Raw genomic sequence first — 22,842 nt, 5'->3', positions numbered from 1 at the left:
TACAATATATTTAATATGGTTTTTGGATCACACTTTATGGTACATTTCTTACTATTAATAAACATTAACTATGACTTTTAGCTCAGTATACTCATCATTTGGGTTTTGGCTTAATAATAGTTATTAAGGTTGTAGTTGGTGTTACGTATTAGGTAGTAGGGCTGCACAATGAAAACTGACATTGCAATGTTTTGTTTTTCTGCGATTTATATATTGCAATATGAATATAATTTCACAAGAGGACTTGAAAATTATGAAATGCTTGAATTATTTTCAATAATTTAGAAAAAAATAATCATTTTATATTGATTGGGATGATTTTGAAGGATAGATAATCTGCATAAATCGAACAGATTTTCTGGAGAGTCTTAACTGTATTCATTCATTTTCCTTTTGGCTTAGTTCCTTATTTATCAGGGGTCGCCACAGCAGAATAAACTGCCAACTTATTCTGCACGTTTTACACAGAAGATGCCATTCCAGCTGCAACCCAGTACTAGGAAACACCCATACACTCTCACATTCATACATACACTCATACACCAAAGTCAATTTAGTTAATTCAATTTACTTATAGCACATGTCTTTAAACTGTGGGGGAAACTGGAGCATCCGGAGGAAACCCACGCCAATACGAAGAGAACATGCAAACTCCACACAGAAATGCCAACTGGCCCAGCTGGGACTCGAATCAGTGACCTTCCTGCTATAAGGGCAACACTTAGCAACCGTGCTGCCTCTAACTATATTAATGTATAGAAATGAATTAGCCAAATGTGAAAAACCAACTCTGCATAGTCTTCTTTTTGGCTTTGTCCCTTTATTAATCTGGGGTCACCACAGCGAAATGAACTGCCAACTTATACAGCATATCTTTTTTACATAGCGGATCAATCCATCACTGAGACACGTCCATACACACTCATTCACCACCACATACTACAATTTAGCTTATCCAATTAACCTATACCACATGTCTTTGAACTGTGGGGGAAACCCAAGCACCTGGAGGAAACCCACGTAAATGCAGGGAAAACATGCAAACTCCACACAGAAACGCAACTGATCCAGCCGAGGCTCAAGCCAGCGACTTCCTTGCTGTAAAGTGATTGTGCTACTCACAGCACCACCATGCTGCCTTGAAAAAACTAAAAATGTCACAAATTATTATGCAAATTGTTTAAACACACTTGAAATACCATACTCTTAAAATTGAAGTAAATAAGCAAATGAAAGGTGTGCTAAACTAAACTGACATTGCTGATCCTGCAATGTGACTATTGCGGAAATGCGCATTGCGGTATCCATGCTGAAATTATATATTATGCATTATACATTCGGCTTCTGTGACACTTTATGCCTCGATCCGCCCGGTCAATCGTAACAGTATTTTATGTATTTAAAGACTTCTGTGATATAAAAAAGGCCTTTAACTGAACTTTTCCACTAGAGCTGGTTGATGAAATAGCTTCCGTGTAATTTAAAGTCAGATTAGTCATAGTTGAGTGTATTGCAGAACTACAGGATTAATGCTGATTTGGGGAACCTTTCCGTGAGAATGAAATGGCGTGTTTGCACAGAGCAAAGCAACAAACAGAACAGGGAACCAAAATCTCTTCTGGAAACTTTTGACGTTGTTAACAGGAGCTCGCAGGTCTGGCCACTCTCCGCATATAGCGTGTGGCTGTGGTTAAGACAAATACATCTCTGTAAAATGGGGCCGACCACAAGGTTATAGTCAGCTTCATTTGCTAATAATTTGTGTGATGATAGGAAACAGTTGACATTTTGAGTTCATGTCACTATTAGATTTTGCATGCCAAATATTTTGATTCCAGTTTTAGCTTTATCCTTTATTTGTGTATCTTGCTTGTAGTAAGACTTATATCACATAAGATATATATATTTATATATATATATATATATATATATATATATATATATATATATATATATATATATATATATATATATATATATATATATATATACTTTACTATACTATACTATACTATACTTATATATATATATATATATATATATATATATATATATATATATATATATATATATGTATATATATATATATATATATATATGTGTGTGTGTGTGTGTATATATATATATATATATATATATATATATATATATATATATATATATATATATATATATATATATATATATATATATATATATATATATATATATATATAAATAAAAGAGAGCAGCACTTGAAGTGTGCTTGCGCTTTTTTTGTTTGTACCGGAAAAAAAAAAACGAAGGAAAATATTTTTTGTAAAAATAAAGTTGTCTCTGCTTATGACTAGTCTCACACAGAATCCGCACGCGCATAAATTTGCAGATTTTTAGCCCATCGAGTCTATTTATATACTTTTGTAACTTTATATTTATTAAGTTTTTTATTAATTTCAGTGATATTATTGTCTAATATAAAAAAGGTTTATATGATTTATTTACAATGCAGTTTGTAAAGTAATGTTTTCTGTCTTTTAATAGATTGTTGGAATATTTAGTTATTTTTATTTATTTATTTATTTTTAGTGAAATTGGTCTTTTGTCAATCATTGTTCAGTCCTCCATTGGCCGCACCTCAGACATAAGTCCTCTTTTTTACGAACTCTCTGCACAACAATAAAAGCATAAAACTTTTTGTGCTCTGTTCAGTTTTAACACCTTTCTTTAGACAGGAAGTTTCTGCAGAGCTGAATTTAATTTTGGACCCGCACTTCTGCAAAAATGCTAATTAGTATGCACAGCATCTCACACACCACAGAAGAAGTTCAGTTAATATATGACCCTTACATGACCTATACAAATAATTGTTTGATTAAAAGAAAAAGAGACAAAAATAATAATAAAAAAATTGATTCCTATTTTCTAACATGATATATTATATGAGACTTGCTTTGTTTACCAAATAAGTGGATCTTTTTGGATTTGCACTGTAAACATTAAATTAAAGTTAAAAAGCTATTCTTTTTTATTTAGCTATTCATTTTAGTTATGATACTCACAAAATTATTTTCTATAAATCTGCAGATTTAAAAAAAATTTTTGCTCATAAATAACAAAAAATGTCAGCAGATTTCTTCTTATGACTTATGACTTTGCTCATGGTACAATACTAAACATTTAGACATTGGGGAGAATTGGTCCCTATAGTGTTACCCAATGTATTCATTTTGATTGACAGGGATGATTCAGTAGGAGAGTGAATCATGCATAACATGTAAAAAACAAACTACAAGCAAAGATAAATCCAACAAAACTAAGATGAAAGTGAAACAAACAGTGCTTGCATGATGGTTTTGTATATGTAAAACTCAGCATTGCATATCTTTGCAATGCGACTATTGCAAATGCACACATTGCGATATCATTCTGGAATGATATATTGTGCAGGCCTACTGTATATTAGTTTACATATTATAATATATATTATCTATTAGTTGTAGCACTATAGTTTAAGTGCTTATTAAAATATTGGCTGTTTATTAGTATTTCTAAAGTACATATTCATTTGCTACCTTAATAACTGTTCACAAGCAGCAATATAGAAGTTCAAGATAAAAGACATAGTTAATGATTTATTAATAGTGAGAACTGTACTTTTAAAAAGTGTGATAATCTATTTTGTTCATGACTATGATGCTTCATGTTCTTAAAATATATTTTATTGTCTGTCAAGCAAAGAGTCTCGAATCAAATCAATTTTATTGTCACATCATCAGCAGCACGTGTACTATGATGAATAAAAAGCTTATGTGCTGGCTCCAGACAGTGCAAAATACAACAACAGTGCAAAACACAGCAACATACTCCCCAAAAAACAAAACAATATACAATTATACAAGTCTCATCACACAAGAATGTATTACGCTTACTAAAAGTGATCTTTATGAAAGATTACTAAAGTTATAAATTAATATACTATGATTTCAAATAAATGCTGTTAAAATAATCAAAAATAGAAAACTAATTTAAACAGTTATTTTCAATGATGATTAATGCTTATTGAGCAGCAGATCTGCATTTGTGTGTGTGTGTGTGTGTGTGTGTGTGTGTGTGAGTGTGAGTGTGAGACCCTAAAAACAAAAAAGTAATTAAGTCTTGATGCTGAAAAATGATCACATTTTAATGGTGACTCTAAATTGTTTGAATATTTATTAAGTATTTATTACTGCCTTAGTTTTATTGTTGTTAATGCAGATGAATTCAGTAATGTTGTGTAAGTATAGTATCAACCCTTCACTCATGAACGGTTTTGTTGGTCAACCACTGACATTCGGTAACTCTTTTATTTAGACCTTTTTATTGCAAAAATTTGAATTCATTTAACTTTCTCACCTTTGTCCAGGTATCTCTCTCCTGTCCGGCCATGTCGTCAACCCCCTGTAATGGAGGCCGAGCCCCCCACACCAGGCACCAGAGCCCCCCGTTCAAACTCACTGAGCCTTTTCTACAAGAAATGTAGGTTAAACCGTAGTTTACATTCACATGCATTTTGTTTCATTCCTAAACTTTATTCTGGTTGGCGTGAGAGTGCCCTCTTGTGGTACCATCACATAGAGACTCTGAGGCCGTACTCACACTAGGTACAGTTGCCTCGAACCGGGCCAAAGCACGCTTGTCCCCCCTCTCGTCCCCACCGACGGCCCGCGCTCACATCATATCGGGCCTCAGCACGCTTACGTCATCGCTGCTGCTCTCTTCAGTGAGAAGCGCTCTCTATGGCAAGCCTTTTTAGCATTTAAATCTTTGTTCTGACTCCATAAATATATTTAGAGATATCTCTAATTATATTTTGACTAGTCATAATTATAATTCCACTACTCCGAATGACAATTAGAGATATCTGCAATTACAATTGTACTAGTACGAAATCAGATTGGAGATATCTGCAAATATATTATGACTAGTCATATTCCTCCATTGACTTCTACTGAAAAATATTTGCAGATATCTCTAGTCACAATTGTAATTAGAGATATCTCCAAATGAATTTTGACTAGTAACAATTGTTACTTGTTGAGTTTTTACTAGTCATAATACATTTAGAGATATCTTTAATTTATCATATTTAGATATATTTACAAATATATTTGAAGATATCTTTAATTAATTTACTAATAGTCGAATTACAGTTGTAGATATCTTGAATTGGATTTTTGACTAGTCAAAATTCATTTGGAGATATCTCTAATTACAATTGTGACTAGTCAAAACTTATTTAGAGATATCTCATATCTGCAAATATTTTTCAATGGAAGTCAATGGAGGAATATGACTAGTCAGTCATAATATATTTGCAGATATCTCCAATCTGACTAGTCGGATTATAATTATGACAAGTCAAAATATAATTAGAGATACCTCTAAATATATTTATGGATAGTCAGAACAAGGTTTAAATGCTAAAACGGCTTGCCATACGCTCTCACCCAGTAGCACAGTGGAGATTTCTCTAGTTATATCCTTCCAGTCATTTGTTATGCATTGACATGCAGTCAAATATTTCGCCAAACAGTCCTTAGGGATGCGGTGACACGCAGTCAGATATTTCACCGGTTAGATCCGCCACTTTTGGCGCTCATAAACAATCATAGAGCCCTCGTGCTGCAGGAATGAGGAGGTCTGCTGAAGGCGCGCAGCTGACGTGCAGTGAGGAGTTTGCGTCTTTAATAAACTACGGCAGTTTGCGATCACTGAACAGTAAGAATGATTAATAAATCCATATGAAACAGCCCCTTTAAAGTCACATATCGCTTTCAGTTTTGTGTATGAGTGCAAAACGCGCCAAAGCCCAAAACTGAAAGCGATATGTGACTTTAAAGGGGCTGTTTCATATGGATTTATTAATCATTCTTACTTCAAGTGATCCGCGCTCAGGCACACCTCTTACAACCGGGCCAGGGCCGGCCAAGTGAACCGTGCTTGAGCCCGATTCAGCGTACTCACACTTCTCAAACGATCCGGGAAACGGGCCTGGGCACGGTACGGATGGCATAGTGTGAGTAAGCCCTGTGTCACTTTCCGAAATTTTTCATTCAATGTGCTTTACTGGCGGAATGATCTTCGCATTCCCACATAGACTGCTGATTCACTAATATCAGTCAAACGACAACCTAAAAACACATCTCTTCTGTGATTAACTGAGCACTTGAGCAAAAAAAAAAAAACTTACTCTTGGGCTCTAAGCACTTAAAGGTCCTTCGTATAATGCAACTGAGTGGTACGGTTCGGTACAGTATGGGTCACCTTTATCAAGCTTGTGTCTCCACTGCCAAATGGTACCAATGGGGCCTATTTGGTAGGCGTGGTGTTCAACAGAAAGTTGCAGTTAACGTCATTCTCGCTTGAAGTTCCCATATCGCACTTCGCACTCTTTACTAAACAACTGCTTTATATACACAGTTACTAATGCATAAATAAATGTTTATCAGTAACCTTTCAATGAACAGGATTTGATTATAGCTGCAGATCAATTATAATGTGAAATAGCCTACTGTAACGTCTGATTATATAAAATACTAAAATATTCATGAACGCACACAGAGCCTTACAGTCTCCGATATGTAACCAGTTACAAAATAAATACCCTAAACAAAATTTAGGCCATATTTGGGTCCATAAACTATGTGAAACATATACAGACAGTACTAACATTGCATCTTTATTCTTCACCAGCACATGTAACATGTTACCTCTTGTTAAAAAGTAATTCCATCATTCGAGTTCATAATAATCCAAAAGGTGATGATAATAGTTAAACATGGCAGTCTGATTCAGGTTGTTGTAAGAATCATTTGCTTCTTTGTTTCATTCTAGCCTTTATCCATTTCTGAAAGGATGTCAGAAGCTCTTCAATAATCATGCGCACGTTTTTATCATCAGCTCAAGTTTGTTTTTACAAATATAGACACACGGCGAGCGCACAAGGCTCTCTAGATTCAATTGAAACCACACAAGCTTTTAGACGGCCTCTTACAAAACAACAGTACATGCGACAGATTCTGTTCTTCTTCCTGGCTTTGTGGCTGTTCATCAAGACGACGACAAGGTTTGTTTGAGCTCAGGTTAACCATAGCTCATTATTATATGTTTATATTATTACGGTGTAATGTCTCTGCTGTGTATTTAAAATGGCTTTTTTTTTTGTTGTAAAAAATTTAATGATTGAACAGAAAAGAGAACCCAGTCCAGGAGACTGGAAAACAAGCAGAATTCCTTTATTGAGACGTGTTGGTTAATCTGCAGTTGTACAGCGCCTTTAAGAAGTCCATGTGTCTGCAACAGCCTACTGGAGGTCTGCAGTCTACGAGTTTTATCACAAATCTGATTTAAGACAGAGAATTGCCATGTCTATATTGTGTTCTTAGGAGGAGGGGAGATGGCTAAACAAAGCATGCACATTCAGTTTTGGAGTCAGTCTGATCACCGGCATATAGGTGTTAGAAACCTGCTCAGCAACTGACCACACAAGTGAATCAACAAAAGGTTTTCTGTAGCATAAAAGTATGACACAAAGACAAAGGCAGAGTCGTTAAAAGCCTGCCCGTATCATTTGCATCATTTTGGCTTAGCCTGTTGCCAGAAAGCCAAAGGGTAATGTCTCTCATGGCTGGGCTGTTAATGAATGATACAATCAAAAACCAAATAATAGAACTTTGTAGATAGAGTTGTATGTAGATTATTGTTCATTTGAAATTAGATTATATATTCTCTTGGCTTGTGTACGTGCTAGTGATGTTTCTCTGTAAACCAATAGCGTTCAGCTGCGTGCCTGGCTCTGCCTTTTGGTACTCTTTTGTTGTGCTAGGAACCGTTTGGAAAGGGTACCGAAAAGTGGTACAGTCCAGTTTGCTTTTTGGTACCTTTTGAATGTGGAAACAGGCCATACATCGCACTTATTTTGGGCACGGCTCGTCTTGTTGAATCCCTGAATGCCTCATCATTTGTAAATGTCTGCTAAATGCAAATATAAATTACTGGGGATATTTCTTCTAAATATAAAAAAGAAAATGTTGTAAAAACTGTTAAAAATAAACAAAAATGTTTCCAGACATGCTTCTATTCATTTTTAGACAACCCAACACCAATGTTTTACCTTACGAATTTGTCATTTACTTGGCAAATAGTGCTTTAAATGACAATAATTTTTTTTTTTTTTTGGATATGTTGTCAGATCTTTTTAGAATGAAGAAAATCTCACAATACTATTTCAAACTTTGATATTAAACCTCATTTTATATCATTTGTTTCTTTTTTCCTGTCTTTGTCAGTGTACAGGATGGCCTACCTGCGACTGAAGATGCTGTTCTCCAATCTGCTGACCTCACATCCAGAAATGGAGCCAATAATATGGACTCTGCTTCAGCACACCCTCCAGAACGAGTATGAATTAATGCGGGACAGACACTTAGATCAGGTACTAGCAGCTCTTTTAATCTAAACATCATGACATACTGCATTTGTGTTCTTTGAGCTTTGTAGTTTGTTGATCATCTCTCTGTTTTCCATCACAGTTGATCATGTCAGCCATGTATGCCATATGCAAGGTGAAAAACGTGGATTTGCGCTTCAAAACTATTGTGACTGCTTACAAAGAGCTGCCAAATACTAATCAAGAGGTAAGACTAGTTTATTTTTTTTAATGATTTGATTCAAATGATCATTCAAATACATTTAGAATCAAGTAGTGCAGTTTAAGTCATTGTGTTTACTTGATATGTTTTTATACTATGTAGATTTATTATGTATATATAAATACACACAAGCATATATATATATATATATATATATATATATATATATATATATACACACACACACACACACACACACACACACATACATTGACACATATTTACATTTTAATATATATATACACTCATTGTACACGTTTATTTTGGATGTACACAAATCATTAAATAAAGCACAAATCGTGTGTGTGTGTGTTACTATAATATGTACATTAATGTGTGTGTATTTATGTATACATATAGTAAACATACACAGCACACATTTATTTTGGATGTACATATAATCATTAAATGTATCACAAATTCATAGTGTGTATTAATATATACATGTATATATGTGTAAATACAGCACACACATGTATTATTTCAATGTACACATTTATTTTGGACATGATTTATCCCAATTAATCAGTTACCAGCACTACACTAAAGTCACTTGAACAAACTGTCAAGGCTTCTCTCTCTTTAATTTCTCTGCATGTGTCAGACATTCAAGCGTGTGCTGATCAGAGAGGGTCAATACGACTCCATCATCGTCTTCTACAACCTGGTGTTCATGCAGAAGCTGAAGACTAACATTCTCCAGTATTCCTCTCCTCGGGTAAGACTCTGTCAGACCTCTGCTTTGGTTATAATGCCCCCTATTGGCCTGAAGGCATGTTGCAATCAATGAAGTGTTTGTTTTGGTTGATTTGAGAATGTTTGTTTTTGTGTTTCAGCCACCGCCTCTGTCTCCCATTCCCCACATCCCCTGCAGCCCCTATAAAAACTCTCCCCTTCGGGTTCCTGGCAGCAATAATGTTTACGTGTCTCCTCTGAAAAGCAGCCGTGTGTCTCCTCTGGTCATGACCCCGCGGAGCAGGTCAGTGCGCACAGCCGTCATCACATTCAAGAGATTTTATATCTATTTTGGACATATGCCTAATCATATTTTTTTAACTGTACAAATAGAATCGTAACTTTCTTTTGCCTTTTAATGGAGTATTTTGCAGTAGTATTTTATTTTGATTAGTGAGATTAACCCTTATGTGCTGTTAGGGATGTTTTCATCCACTCTGGGGTGTTTTTGAGTCTTAATTTTGCCATTAAATTTTTCTATGTTTCAGTAAATGGAATGATTTTGATGACTAATCTTATTTTCACACATATTTTGGAGAAAGCTTAGAAATAAAAAAAAAAATCAACAATTAACTCTGAGCAAATTCTCTACCCTTCTGTTATGTACAGGATGAAAACATCCACTAAATAAAACTGTTGTAAAACTGCATCAGATAAATATTTTTTCAAATATGTTTGCATGAATCATTCCTGATCGAACTACTAAATTGCTTAGAAAATTACAGGATTTAAACTCTTTAATTGCCAAATTAATAAAAGATGTCACTGATTTGGTAAAAAAAACACGCACGAAAATGACGTATTTTCATTATAAAATATAATTGTGGACTGATTTATTTATTTTTTTACCTTTTATTACAGTCTTGATTATGTGAACGATTAGTAACAACCCACTGTTGATGCATTGTTAGGTTTTGTGCAGCATTTGATTTTCATTTTTTCTCACTAATTAACTGTTGGTGGCTGTTTTTGCCCCATTGACTTCTATTATAATCACTTTTTTGATTGCAAAAGCATGAAACCATATAATCATGCATTTTTGATTGTTGGTGGTTTTCCCTGTTGGGTAAAGGTTAAATTTGACCTTTTTACTGCTAATCATCAGTTGGCACCATTAACCCTTTAAAAAGGCCTGTGCAGAAAAAGTTTGGATTTTAAATGGAGTTATATGGAGTATAACAGCAAATTAAAGTGTGTATACGTGTCTGTAAGTGTGTGAGAGTGACCTTTTGCGCACTTACCTTAATTGATCTAAAAAAATAATAATTATATATATATATATATATATATATATATATATAAAATATGCATCTCAGCTCTCAGAACTACATGGAGTAAAAAAAAAAGACTGTATTTATGCACCGGCTGCCTTTTTTTGCTTTCATCCCTAACGTAAAAAAACGTGGTAAATTTGAACAGTGCACAAGGGTTAACCATTTTTTAGCTGTTATTTTAGCTGAATGTTTTTGTCATTTGTGCTTTTATTAATTGTGCTGTATCTTTTCTTTCATGGCATCCTGGACAGAATTCTTATATCCATTGGCGAATCCTTTGGGGTTAGTGCACTTTTTAAAAAACTCTTTTATAAGTATTAAGGCCCGTTCACACCAACGATAAGACTTATTTCAACAATGATAAAAATTTCAAAGGAAGTAAAACAGTCAAGTTTTATTTTAATGGTAAAATCTGAGTTTTTGCCGGTTTTAAAAACCACAAATTCCGTACTTGCATAATCACATACTTGCATAATATTACATGCTTACATAATTCCATATTACATAAAATTCTGATAATAAATGTTGTACACTCTCTAAAAATGAGCATCTTCCTTTTGTTGTTTTTCATTAAATTATGTACACATCCTTAAATTAAGAAACATTTACCCAAGATACAAAATTAGGACATTTAATCATTTTTTTTCTGACAAATTGAACAAAATAAGTGAGTTTATGCTTAAAACAAGAAGAAATATCCGTCAGTTGGATATGAAAATGATTTCCCTGTTTGGTTTGATTTATTATTTTTCCCATCAGCAGATGTTCTTGTTTTATTCAGACTCTCTTCATTTTGATCAGTTTAACAGAATCAGGATGTGCAGTAACGTTTCCATATTGTAGTGTTTGGAAGCAGATCATTTTATAGCTTTTTTTGTGAAGTTAATTAGAGATGTAGGTCAGTACAAACTGTTTTTGTGAATGCATTGGCATGTTATTTCCCTTTTTATTATATATGTTTTAATATTATTGTCTTAAAGGAATTATTTAAAAACAATTACAGCCAATCAGAATTCATCCTTCTTTAAACTCTGGAGGAAAAGTTCCTGAGACTTTTATTTCAGTATGTTGATGTTCTTCCAACTGAAACAGAATATTAATAGGGGCCAGGGCTTTTTGCACATCATTCCCTCATAGAAAACTAGCATCATCAGTGAAAGACTGCCACTCCAAACGCTCACCAAGATCAGCAAAATGTTTTGAGTGGATTAACTTGTATTCAACAGATGACTTGTTCAGTGTAAGAATAAAAATGTGAGCTATAAGATAAACCATTGTAAATTTAGATTTTACAAGCATTTAGGGCAACAATCGGAAAAACTCTGGCACATAAAAGTGTCATCATGCATTGGTTTTGAGGCTAATGCTATACTGTTAGCAGTGATCTATCCTTCTTGGTGTGAGCTTTACTATTAAAATGCCTCTCTTTATCTCAACAGTCGGCAGACAAATTTCAGAAGATCAATCAGATGGTGAGCAGCTCTGACTGGTCACTCAAGAGGAGTCTGGATGGAGGCTCCGCCCCCAAACCCCTGAAGAGGCTGCGCTTTGACATGGACGGACAAGATGAAGCAGACGGAAGGTGGGAGTCATGATCAGTTTACTCTGAATTTCTCTGAGTGTAATTCTAGAGAATCATTAAGACTCTTTGTTGTGTTTTAGCAAATCCAGTGGCGAGTCAGCACTGATCCAGAAGCTGGCTGAGATGAGTAAGTTTCCTGCAAGCTTTGTCACCTGTCTTTTGTCTGAACTATAAGCTAGATTTCCCCTTAACCGCAAAAAGACTCAAACCTGTCACACTTCCTCTTTTCTTTACATGCCAGCATTCTTTTTGCATCAGATTGTGGTTTAACACTTAAAAGCTAAATAGAGCAAATCATATTTAGTAGAATGATACTCTTGATATATAATTGAAGGACAATTATCATTATTTTTCATTTTATTATTATCATTTTTTATTTTCTTGATGCTACATATATAAATATTTCCCAAATGATGTTTAACAGACCACTGAAATTTTCACACTATTTCTGATAATATTCTTTCTTCTGGAGAAAGTCTTATTTGTTTTATTTCAGCTGAAATAAAAGCAGTTTTTAATTTTTTTAAAGCCATTTTAAGGTCAAAATTATTAGTCAAATATTCTTTACTGTCATCATGGCAAATATAAAATCAGTTATTAGAGATGAGTTATTAAAACTGTTATGTTTAGAAATTTGTTTAAAAAATCTCTCAGTTAAACCGAAATTGGGGGAAAAAATAAACAGTGGGGCTAATATTCTGACTTCAATTGTTTATATATATTAGGGGTGTCAAAATAAATTTGTTCTTCGATGCGTTATATGGCGGGAACTTACTATGGTGAGAGAGGCAACTGCAAGTAGTTAAAACACTCCCAATTACTTAAAAAGCAGATAACTGTGCACAATTCACTGCTTTTGAGTTTGCTGGACAGTCTTTCACTGACAGGGAAGTACATCAGAACCTAGCTAGGAAAGGTATGTTCGTGAGGTAACGTTTTGTCTCCTCGCTCGGCTGTTACAACAATAACATTACTTATGGATCCAGACACGAGCGTGTCTGCAAAGCGAGCCGCATTGCTGTCTATAATAAATCAGCTGAGCGCCATGGCCAATTAACATCAGTGTCCAGCTAAACAGTGCCAGAGCCGCACTGCCAATCCCAGCCTTTTCTGTTGAGCGCATGACCAATCATAGCCGTTTAAGGATTCGCACAACGATGCTCAAAATACAAGTGGTAAAATATTTACAGCTGTTTATTTAGCATAAATGCTCATGTTGTTCTGTGCATGTACTTCAGTTTTGTTTGATACTTTCAGAAAATGTTTTCTTTGAGGAAGTAAAATTAAAGGTACAGTACATATATCTGACTGCTTGTATTAAAGGACAAAATTGTATTACATATAATATAGAAACATATTTATAAATGGTAAATTTTAATAGAAGAATTATTGTGCTGCCAGGTAAAATATCAAATTGTTTATGGAAAGTATCGCCAATGCCCAGTGAATTGAACTGAATCGATGGCATAATAATAGTACCCGAACCGTGAGACCAGTGTAGGTTCACATACCTAATATATATTTAATTATATAAATATCATTTCAGTTAGTATAATCTCATTTTGAAAGTGAATATTTTTGTCATTTTCTCAGGGAATATAGGCAGTGCATTTTTGTTAATTTAAACAAAACAGATTTATTAAACCGGTATATTTATTAAAATAATATTTTAGTAATTAATGAAAAATTTCATTTAGAAATTTTAAAATAATTGAATGAAAATTTCAAGCAAAATACTGCAAAAAAAAAAAATACAACCTACAAATTTTTTTCCTTTTTTAAATTTGTATTTAATATTTTTCTATAACATGTACATTTTTGTGTATTAGTTTTTGGACCGTTATCGTAAGCTATTTTGTTACATAAGCTCGAGATTTGACTTCTGCACAGACTAATCTAATCTATATGCACAAATATAATATTGTAGAGCTTCCTTTTAAAAATATAAATTATATGTTTGATCTGCCATTACGAGAAACGCCACCTCATGCATATTGCTATTTTGTCCTGCCCTTAATAAACAAACAAAAGTAATGTAAAATGTAAACACTGAGCATTTTTTATTGCTGATCAACATTAATAATAATCCCAACTCCACATTCCAGATGCGGCGATGTGACTATTGCGTATGCACACATTGCTATATCGATGATGAAATAACATATTGAGCAGCCCTAATTGCGAATCAACAGAAAATATCAGTCACATTACAAATGTTAAAAATTAAAAATACAAATGACTAGTTGTGTAAGTGTAACTCAGGCGTGACCAACCGTGTTCCTGGAGATCGACCTTCCTGCAGATTTCAGTTGCAAACCATTTCAAACACACCTGCCTGTAATTATCAAGTGCTGTTCAGGTCCTAATTAATTGGTTCAGGTGTGTTTGATCAGGGTTGAAGCTGAACTTTGCTGGAAGGTCCATCTCCAGGAACAGGGTTGAGCACCCCTGGTGTAACTGTTCAACAAAATTTTGTTGTGATAAGAACATTTTTTTATGCTGTTAATATAGCCTTAAAGTAGTTCTGCCCACTAGTGGTAATACATCTACTTCATTATAAATGGTAAAGCACCAAAGCAGTTATGCATCTTAACCATTGAATAATCAGCATTTGTATCATTGTTATTGTTTAGTGTACTGTAATATATTAAACATTGCCATTTATTAGACATGAATTCTATGAATGTGAAATTTTTTGAATGCTGTGTGATAAAAGGCATCCCATTTTTTTTTTAATCTGGCTATTTACAATCTGATACAATCATACCAAAATACAGAAGTGAAGATGTACACGTAAATATTTATAATTGAACATCAGGGGCCTGTTTCAGAAAGCAGGTTAAGTGAAAACTCAGAGTATTTTAACCCTGAAATGAGAGAAACTCTGGGTTTTCTGTTTCAAAATGGCAGGTTTGTTAAACTCAAGAAATCAGGGTAAGTCAAACTTGTTTCTGAAAGAAAGGTAACTTTAACTCAGAGTCAGTTATCGTGGTAACTTACTCTGTGAATCTAACCTGGTCCGGAGCAGGTTTTATTCTCTAAACTCTGAGTTTCTGTCAGTCTCCTCCCCTTTTTTAAAGATGAAGCGTATTTCTCGCCTTAGCCTTACATTTCCACACATCTATTTTAGAGCTCATTTTGGAGATGCCCATAAAAATGATTGATGGAAACGTTATGATTCACATAACTTTTGAAAATACGCATAATAAAACGTGCATAACTGAGTAGGTTAAACTTTTTATTTGATAAGAAAAGATGTGCATAAACTAAGTGCACTTAACAAATTACAGTATGTGCATTAAAAAAAGGTTTTTTAGAGATGATGATAAAAATGTGTGTGAATGGACAACCCAGCAGACTGAGTACACTGTAGAACGTCTTAAATGTTGTTTTAGTCATTCTAAAATGCTTTAACTGTTTCAGTATTAGTGTATATTATTAATTACCTTGGAGCATCTAAAGCGTGTCAAGATCTCCACGTCTGGCTTCAAACGCCCCACGTGTTCATTGCGTGTCAGCATTGTCTTCTGTCTCTGAGGCACAAGTACATTTATTAAATAAATAATTTATTGACGCAGCTTCTTCTACCACAGTAAATTCTGTTTTTACTGTTGATATTTGGCGCAAGTTAATCAGGAAGTGACGATTGTGTTCTCTTTGACTCATTGGATAAAAACGCTGCTTTATTCGGAAACTTAGATATTACCTACATTTTTGTCACACACAGAACAAAGTCACGTACGAGGCTTGTCCTTTTTTATAAACAATTAGCTTAACCTTTGACATGTACTGTAACTAGATTAAAGGGATTATTATTCTTTTAAAAAAATTATTTTTAGCACTTACCTTCTAAATGTTATATCAACCTCTTTCACTTGATTAATAAAAAGGCAGACACACAAGTGCACTTTTAAATCTATTAAAACTGATCAACGTGTATAAAAGTTTAGAAAAATTTTATAAACATCACACATTATATTACTTATTTTATTATACTTAAATATTTTAATATTTTAAATTAAAAAGTATGCATTAATAATGCGCTCCATTGATAATGCCTTTTTATAGTCACGGTGCGTGCGCTTAACTCTGAGTTGGTCTACTCAAAGTTGATTGATCTAACTCAGATCATCTATTCTGAATACGAAAACTCAGAGTTTTTAATCTTTCGGTAAATCAACTCAGAGTTCAAGTTTAAACTCAGAGTTGTTTGAACCTCCTTACTGAAACAGGCCCCAGATGTAATGTAGTGGTTGCTTGAATGTTTTGTTGTTGTCTCTTCAGGCTCGACACGTTCTCGAATGCAGGAACAGAAACTGAAAGAGGAGTCTGATAAAGATCATCCAGAGCCCTAAATAAATCCACACTGTACTGCTGAGGAAAACCACTCCACCATCAAGCGGAAAGCCTGACGTCCCCTGGTGTTTTATGTTACTACGTTTTAAACTCTTCCATTTTTTTTTTGTATTTAAATGGTGCACTGCATTTCCTGAAACAGCACAGATGCTTTCCCTGCGTTGTTTCATTTTAGTTTGTTTTAAGCATGCGTGGATCCATGAAGGATGTTTAGGAGTTGACGTGAAACATACCTCTAAATTCATCTACAATAGTTTGCAAATGTGCCGGGTTCAGTGTGTCATGGATATTTATTGTTTTGTTTCTTTTAGAGCAACTTTTCCTCATTTCAGTACAGGAAAACCGGGTTTGAGATCAATTTGAATCATGTATTTAGTAGATTTGAACCCTGTCTTTGTGGCCTTCTCGAAGCGTGTCACTATTTTATGTGATAAAAGGATTTTATTTAGAATTTGTATTATATAAATTTGTTGGTGTTTAAGCATTACTGGGTTTTAGAATATGATTGTTATGAATATGTCTGACTTATTACGTTCTTCCTGGGCAGCGCTGCCGTTTTTTGGACTTGTTTTAGACTTTTTGTTACTAATATTCCTGAAAAAATTATGTTGTACATCAAATGTTCTTTTTTTTTTTTTTTGACAAATTATGTATTTCTCCAAAAGTTTAACAACTGACATGTTTGAAGAAATATTACATGTGTCTTTTTTTATTTATTTAAATTGAGGACCAAGGTGACTCTTGTTGCCACAAGTCCAGATTGTAGCCAAAGCACATGGTGCTACTGATAAATCACACTCCTTTTCCACACACTCCTTGGCAGATTTACTTTCCACCGGAATGTTGTTTATCAGAAAATCTAGCTCACAAATTTAAGGTGTATTTACATTATCGTTAAGCCTTCATCATATTTAAAGTTGACATCAATCCCAGTTGTTTATTTTATAAGTGTGTTTGAGTTCTTAAGTACATTGGTGACTCAAATCCTCAAACACGTCTGTACATAACAGCAGTAGCTCATGTTTAGTGCCGTTTGTTCATTCAAATTCCCCAGAACATCATTTATGGTTTTAATGTACCGCTGCTGTCATAGACGATCAGAAATTCTCTGCTTTGTCAGCAGTGGCTTCTGTTAAAAGGTTATCAGCACATCTTCATGATCAAAGAGAAAAAACGAGTGCAGCACAAGTAAGTTGCTTGAATTACAAAATACAGGAGGAAATGAATGAGGGACGAGAAATGCACTTCTGCTTAAAGTGTTGTGGTTTAAAAATGCATGCGCAGAGCATCCAAATGACCTTTATCACTTTACATTAAAAGATAGTCTTTGGACTTTTGCCTTTCGTGCTGTATATCTTCTTATGCAAAGCACTTTCTATCTGAAGCAGTTGAAACAACTGCCATATTAAACAATGCAAGTGCTGTTACAGGACACCTGCTGCTTTTACACGAGGAAATGAGCCGTTCTTTTTAAACTGATGGAAGTGATGATCGGGAGGTTGTTTTTGGGACGTCCTTCTCCTCCTCCTCCTGCTGCTGCTGCTGCTGCTGCTGCTTATGTTTTTTCTGCATCAAACCTCCTGTAGTGGCTGACAATACTCTGCCGGTTTGGCTGGTGCCAACATTGAGAGCACTTTTGAACTGATTTCACTTCTTCACACTAACAAAAAGGTAAGTTTTTTGTTTTTTGAAGTTTGCTAAGTACATAAATGTTTCTTTAACTTGCTTTAAAGTTCTTGTTGCTGAAAGCCATTGACTTTGAGAGTTTTTGTGATATTAATGTGATATTAAAGCTTAAGATTTTCCTTTAAACAAGGCTTCTTAGCAACACCAGACTAGAAAAGCCTGTTTTCAAAAACGAATGGAGAAAAGTAAAATGTGTCTAAACTTGCGAATGGAAGGCAGGATGTTTCATCCTTGTGTCTGTATCAAACTACTGTATTCACATTTTAATTGATTAATAAGTATACCTACAGTCTATATTTAAATGTTAAAGATACTAAAATAATAATATAAGATAAATTATCAAACAATTTTTTGTCATTTTGATTTCGCATAATAGAAATATTTATGAAGAGATAAAACAACTTGCGTATTCTTTTGCTTATTAAAATATACAAAACTTAATTTATAAAAACCCTTGTCTTCGACCAATTGATGAGAGTAAACCTATTTAATTATTTATATGGCTTTATATAAAATACACTTTTAATACGATGAAAATCAGTGGGAGTCTAGTATTGTTTTGGAACAATCTTCAAAAAACACTGAGTTCCAAAAGAACATTGGGTCAGATAGAATGTCACTATTTTGTCTGATCTATGCACTTAAAGAAATAGTTCATCCAAAGAAAACAATTTTTAGTTCTATGATATTTTTTCGTTGACTTCCACTGTCTTTTTTGTTACAACTATTGAAGTCTGTTTCTTCAACATTCCCCAGAATATCTTGTTTTGAGATCAAGAGAAGGAAGAATTTAATAGAACTAAAAATAGACTTGTTTTTGTCTGATCTATGTATTGAAAGAGGATAGTTCGCTCAAAAAAATGTCTCTTTTAGTTCAATCAGATTCTTCTGTTGATCACGAAACAAGATTTTCAGAGGAATGTTGAACAGCTATTAACATCTATAGTAAGTGGAAGTCAATAGCGGTTTTTCTTTAGTTTTCTTTTGTTCAACAGGACAAAAAAAAAACTTCAAACAGGTTTGGAACAAATGAATGTTAAGGAAATTAAGTTTTATTTTAGCGGAACTGTCGCTTTAAGTGAAGATTACAAACTAATTTTGAGAGGAGCATGTGATATGATTGATCACAGCTAGTCTGTAATCAGCAATAATCCAATCAGATTGATTCAAGCTTACAATAAATAGACAGATTTTGTCCTACTACCTTATCTTCTTTTTGGGTGCATCCCCCCTTCCACCCAATCTCCTCCTTTTCCTCCCTTTACCTGGAGCCTACCTGATCTCGGACCTCCTTATAGACCATTTCAATGTCTTGCCCCATAAACATTTCCTGCTTGTTGTCAAACTATTTCATAACTATAACAAAAATCAATTCAATCATGACCTAACATTAAAACAGCTATCATAACACTATTATTTTTTTAATATCTGGACCTTCTTGCATTCTTGGAAACTATGGGAATTAAAAATGTACAACCGGAAATACATTGGGAGCATTGGTATTGTTTACATCCCTCAAAATGGTCTATATGTATATTGACCAAGCGGGAACCCTGGACTCAATGCTGAGCTCAGGGCTCTCTCCTGGGACAGCATGCCAAACCTGCTGTTAGCGTCAAGCATAACTAAGCGTGAATTCTTGAAAGAACAGTTTTGTCATTTAATAAACCCTCACCCAAACTTTCCAATCTTCCTCCAGGAACGGACATGAATGCATCTTTTCCAGGTCTTCACAGAAACACCTCCTGTTTGGACCCCAGCAACGTTGATAACTTCAAGCGCCTGTTTTATCCTACAGCATACATACTGATTTTCATCCTGGGACTCACAGGGCACTCTATATCCGTGTGTGTCTTCCTGAGCCAATGGAGGAGCCAGAAGAGCTTTACTCCAGTCAGCATGTTAATGGTGAACCTGCTAGTGTCAGACCTGATGCTGGTCTGCTCTTTACCCCTGCGGCTCACTTACTACGTACTGAACTCTCACTGGCCGTTCGGTCACATCGCCTGTCAGATCATCTTATATGTGTATTATCTCAACATGTACAGCTCTGTGTATTTCTTAGTAGCTCTGAATGTCTTTCGTTATCTGGCATTGGTGTGGCCATATCTATACCTGCGCGTTCAAACCCACTCGGTTTCTGGCATCATCTGCGGACTCATTTGGGGCTTGATGGGATTGGCTTGCAGTCCGCTGTTGTTTGCCAAGAAGAAATCTCACGATGAAGGCAGCACTCGATGTTTGGAGCTCGCACATGACGCTGTGGATAAATTGCTTCTCATCAACAACGTCACGTTTCCGGTGGGATTCGTGGTGCCTTTAATGATCGTCATTTTTTGTTCAATATTTGTGGCGAAGAATCTTCTGAGGCCTAGTCCTGCGCTTGGTAGGACCAGACCTTGCAGGAAAAAGGCTTGCGCTTTGGTGATCATTAGCCTTGGGATCTTTCTGGTGTGTTTTTTACCATATCATATAGTAAGGACTATCTTCTTGATCACGGAGAGGCAGATCAAAATGAATGAATACAAAGAGTCGTGTGGCTATATATTGGCAGTGCGTAAGGCTGCGGTCATCACGCATTGCTTGTGCACGTCAAACAGCTGTCTGGACCCTGTTCTTTTCTTCTTTGTTGGGGAAAACTCTAGGTCGACCTTTGTTAGATGGACAGGGGGAAGAAAAAGCTCTGGTGCTGCAGGAAGAAACCAACAGCAGGAAGAGTTGCATGTTTTGCAGAAGTAGCAAAACATGCGAGAATGGACAATAACAAAGGACAGACTAGAAGTACCTCATTCCTCTGTAGGCATCATAAATAGGTCTGTGAAAGGAGTGCGTCTTGACGGATGTGTCTGCGGGGCATTCACACAAATGTTGATGGGAGGTTTATTTTGCATTCATCGTAGCATAATTTGATGACGACTCTCTTGAGAAATGAAATATGGGCCACAGTGCAATGCAATGGAAACATTCAATTGTGCTTTGGTTTTTACACTGCTATATATATATATATAAGCTTGAACTGCACTTAACTGACCAAAAACATGAATAAATACAGTAAGAACAACTTCACAGATGTAGAATAGAAGTGCTTGTCATTTTGATTAAGTGCTTTTTTTATTGGCATATTTAACTGTAATATTAATTTATTTAGTAAGTCATGTAGTAACTTCTGTAGTACAAGTAAAATAAAAAGATTTATATATTTATATATATTTATTTAGTCTTTAGTCTGTTTTTTGAATCTGATTGGCTGATAGCCGTGCGTTATTCTGCAAATAACAGCTTGTCGAGCCTCTTCACGCTTGTCTCTTACTCTGGCCACGTACAGCAAAAAGCAGAGGACACTCTACAGTTTAACAAATATAGCTGCTGTTGGACAACATAATGTGCTTTTGAGGCGAGAATTTAGTTGTTTAGATTGCAACTATGTAGTTTATTTATAAGGATAGTGCCTTTTTAATATATATTTATAATTTCTGAGAGAAAGCTCGTCTGCGGCCATTAGCCTGTCATTAAGCAGAGCAAAGACGGTTGGCGTTGTTTATCCACAAGATGATGACAAAGACTGCATAATAAGCCTTTTAGAGTAGGAAAAATACAGTGTAATTTTAAACTACAGCTGATCACATCATTATTAAACTGGTAAGTGGCTTTCTGAGTCGATCTCTCTCATTTGTTTGTTGTAGTGCTCTATTTATACCATATAATTGTAGTGTATTGAGTGTTAAATGGGACTTGTATCATTTTGTGACATTCTTTGTATAACCCTATGTTACTTTTTGGTTGGCCATCTGTTTCTAATGAGTCTCCTATTTATGTTACTGCAGATTAGTTCAGTAAAAAAAAAAAGAAAGAAGAAATGTCACAATACCACAACAGTGATCTGGTAGTGTTTGCGCTGCTTTGGCTTTTTTTGGGGTTAATTGTTGTGATATCTTTATTGCAACAGAGAAATATTAGGAAATCTCTATAGATTGATGGTATTTCATGCCTTAAAATCTTAAAATGTCAGCAAAATCACCTGTTTTGTCATCATTTTAGACATTACACTAGAGAGTCATTCAAATATAAGCTCAAAAATGACTTTGAATTAGTAAAGGTTTCTGCTGTTCTGATGTCAGCTGCAGATGAGAGTAAATGGCAGAAGAAAGTAGTTCCTCTTACAAAAAAAGTTTTTAGACTCGTGTTCGACTTTCTTTTTATACACAATTAAACTGAACTGTTGTAAAAAAAAAAATGCAATATCACACGTAACAGTGCAATATGGCTGTATGCCATCACTGGTGGGACACTAAGGCACGCCTTACACAGTGCACACAGTGCACACAACACACGCCTCCCACCAATGCTGATATACAGCATATATATATATATATATATATATATATATATATATATATATATATATATATATGGGTTTTATTTTCAAATCTATCTTTATACATTTAAAAGAAATATACAGCATTATAAAAAATCAGTTTTTAAAAGAGCAAATTAGGTCCCCTTTAAAAGTGTTGGTTCTATTATTTGTGTATACAAAACA

General features: G+C 34.6%; 2 protein-coding genes across 3 annotated transcripts in view; both read left to right on the top strand.

Annotated features, from left to right (window-relative positions):
• Positions 1 to 17,307, top strand: part of rb1 (retinoblastoma 1) — a 56,618-nt gene extending 39,311 nt beyond the window's left edge. Inside the window, exons 19-27 of one of the 2 annotated variants that reach the window (XM_087300330.1) lie at positions 4,382 to 4,494; positions 8,307 to 8,452; positions 8,550 to 8,654; positions 9,274 to 9,387; positions 9,506 to 9,648; positions 10,930 to 10,960; positions 12,118 to 12,260; positions 12,341 to 12,421; positions 16,446 to 17,307. In XM_087300330.1, the coding sequence (XP_087156456.1) occupies positions 4,382 to 4,494; positions 8,307 to 8,452; positions 8,550 to 8,654; positions 9,274 to 9,387; positions 9,506 to 9,648; positions 10,930 to 10,960; positions 12,118 to 12,260; positions 12,341 to 12,421; positions 16,446 to 16,458 (889 nt within the window). In that variant the 3' untranslated portion in view covers positions 16,459 to 17,307. 2 annotated transcript variants of the gene reach the window in all.
• Positions 17,308 to 17,999: 692 nt separating this feature from the next.
• On the top strand, positions 18,000 to 21,509 carry cysltr2a (cysteinyl leukotriene receptor 2a). The gene is made up of 2 exons (XM_087301275.1): positions 18,000 to 18,287; positions 20,002 to 21,509. The coding sequence occupies exon 2, from the start codon at positions 20,010 to 20,012 to the stop codon at positions 21,039 to 21,041; it is 1,032 nt and encodes a 343-aa protein (XP_087157401.1). The 5' UTR covers positions 18,000 to 18,287; positions 20,002 to 20,009; the 3' UTR covers positions 21,042 to 21,509.
• The last annotated feature ends 1,333 nt before the right edge of the window (positions 21,510 to 22,842 follow it).

Source organism: Danio rerio, chromosome 21 (genome assembly GCF_052040795.2).
Source record: "Danio rerio strain M-AB ecotype USA chromosome 21, GRCz13ab, whole genome shotgun sequence".
In the NCBI taxonomy this organism is placed as follows: domain Eukaryota; kingdom Metazoa; phylum Chordata; class Actinopteri; order Cypriniformes; family Danionidae; genus Danio; species Danio rerio.
Note: the sequence above shows the minus strand (reverse complement) of the source record. Positions and strands in the feature narration are given on the sequence as shown.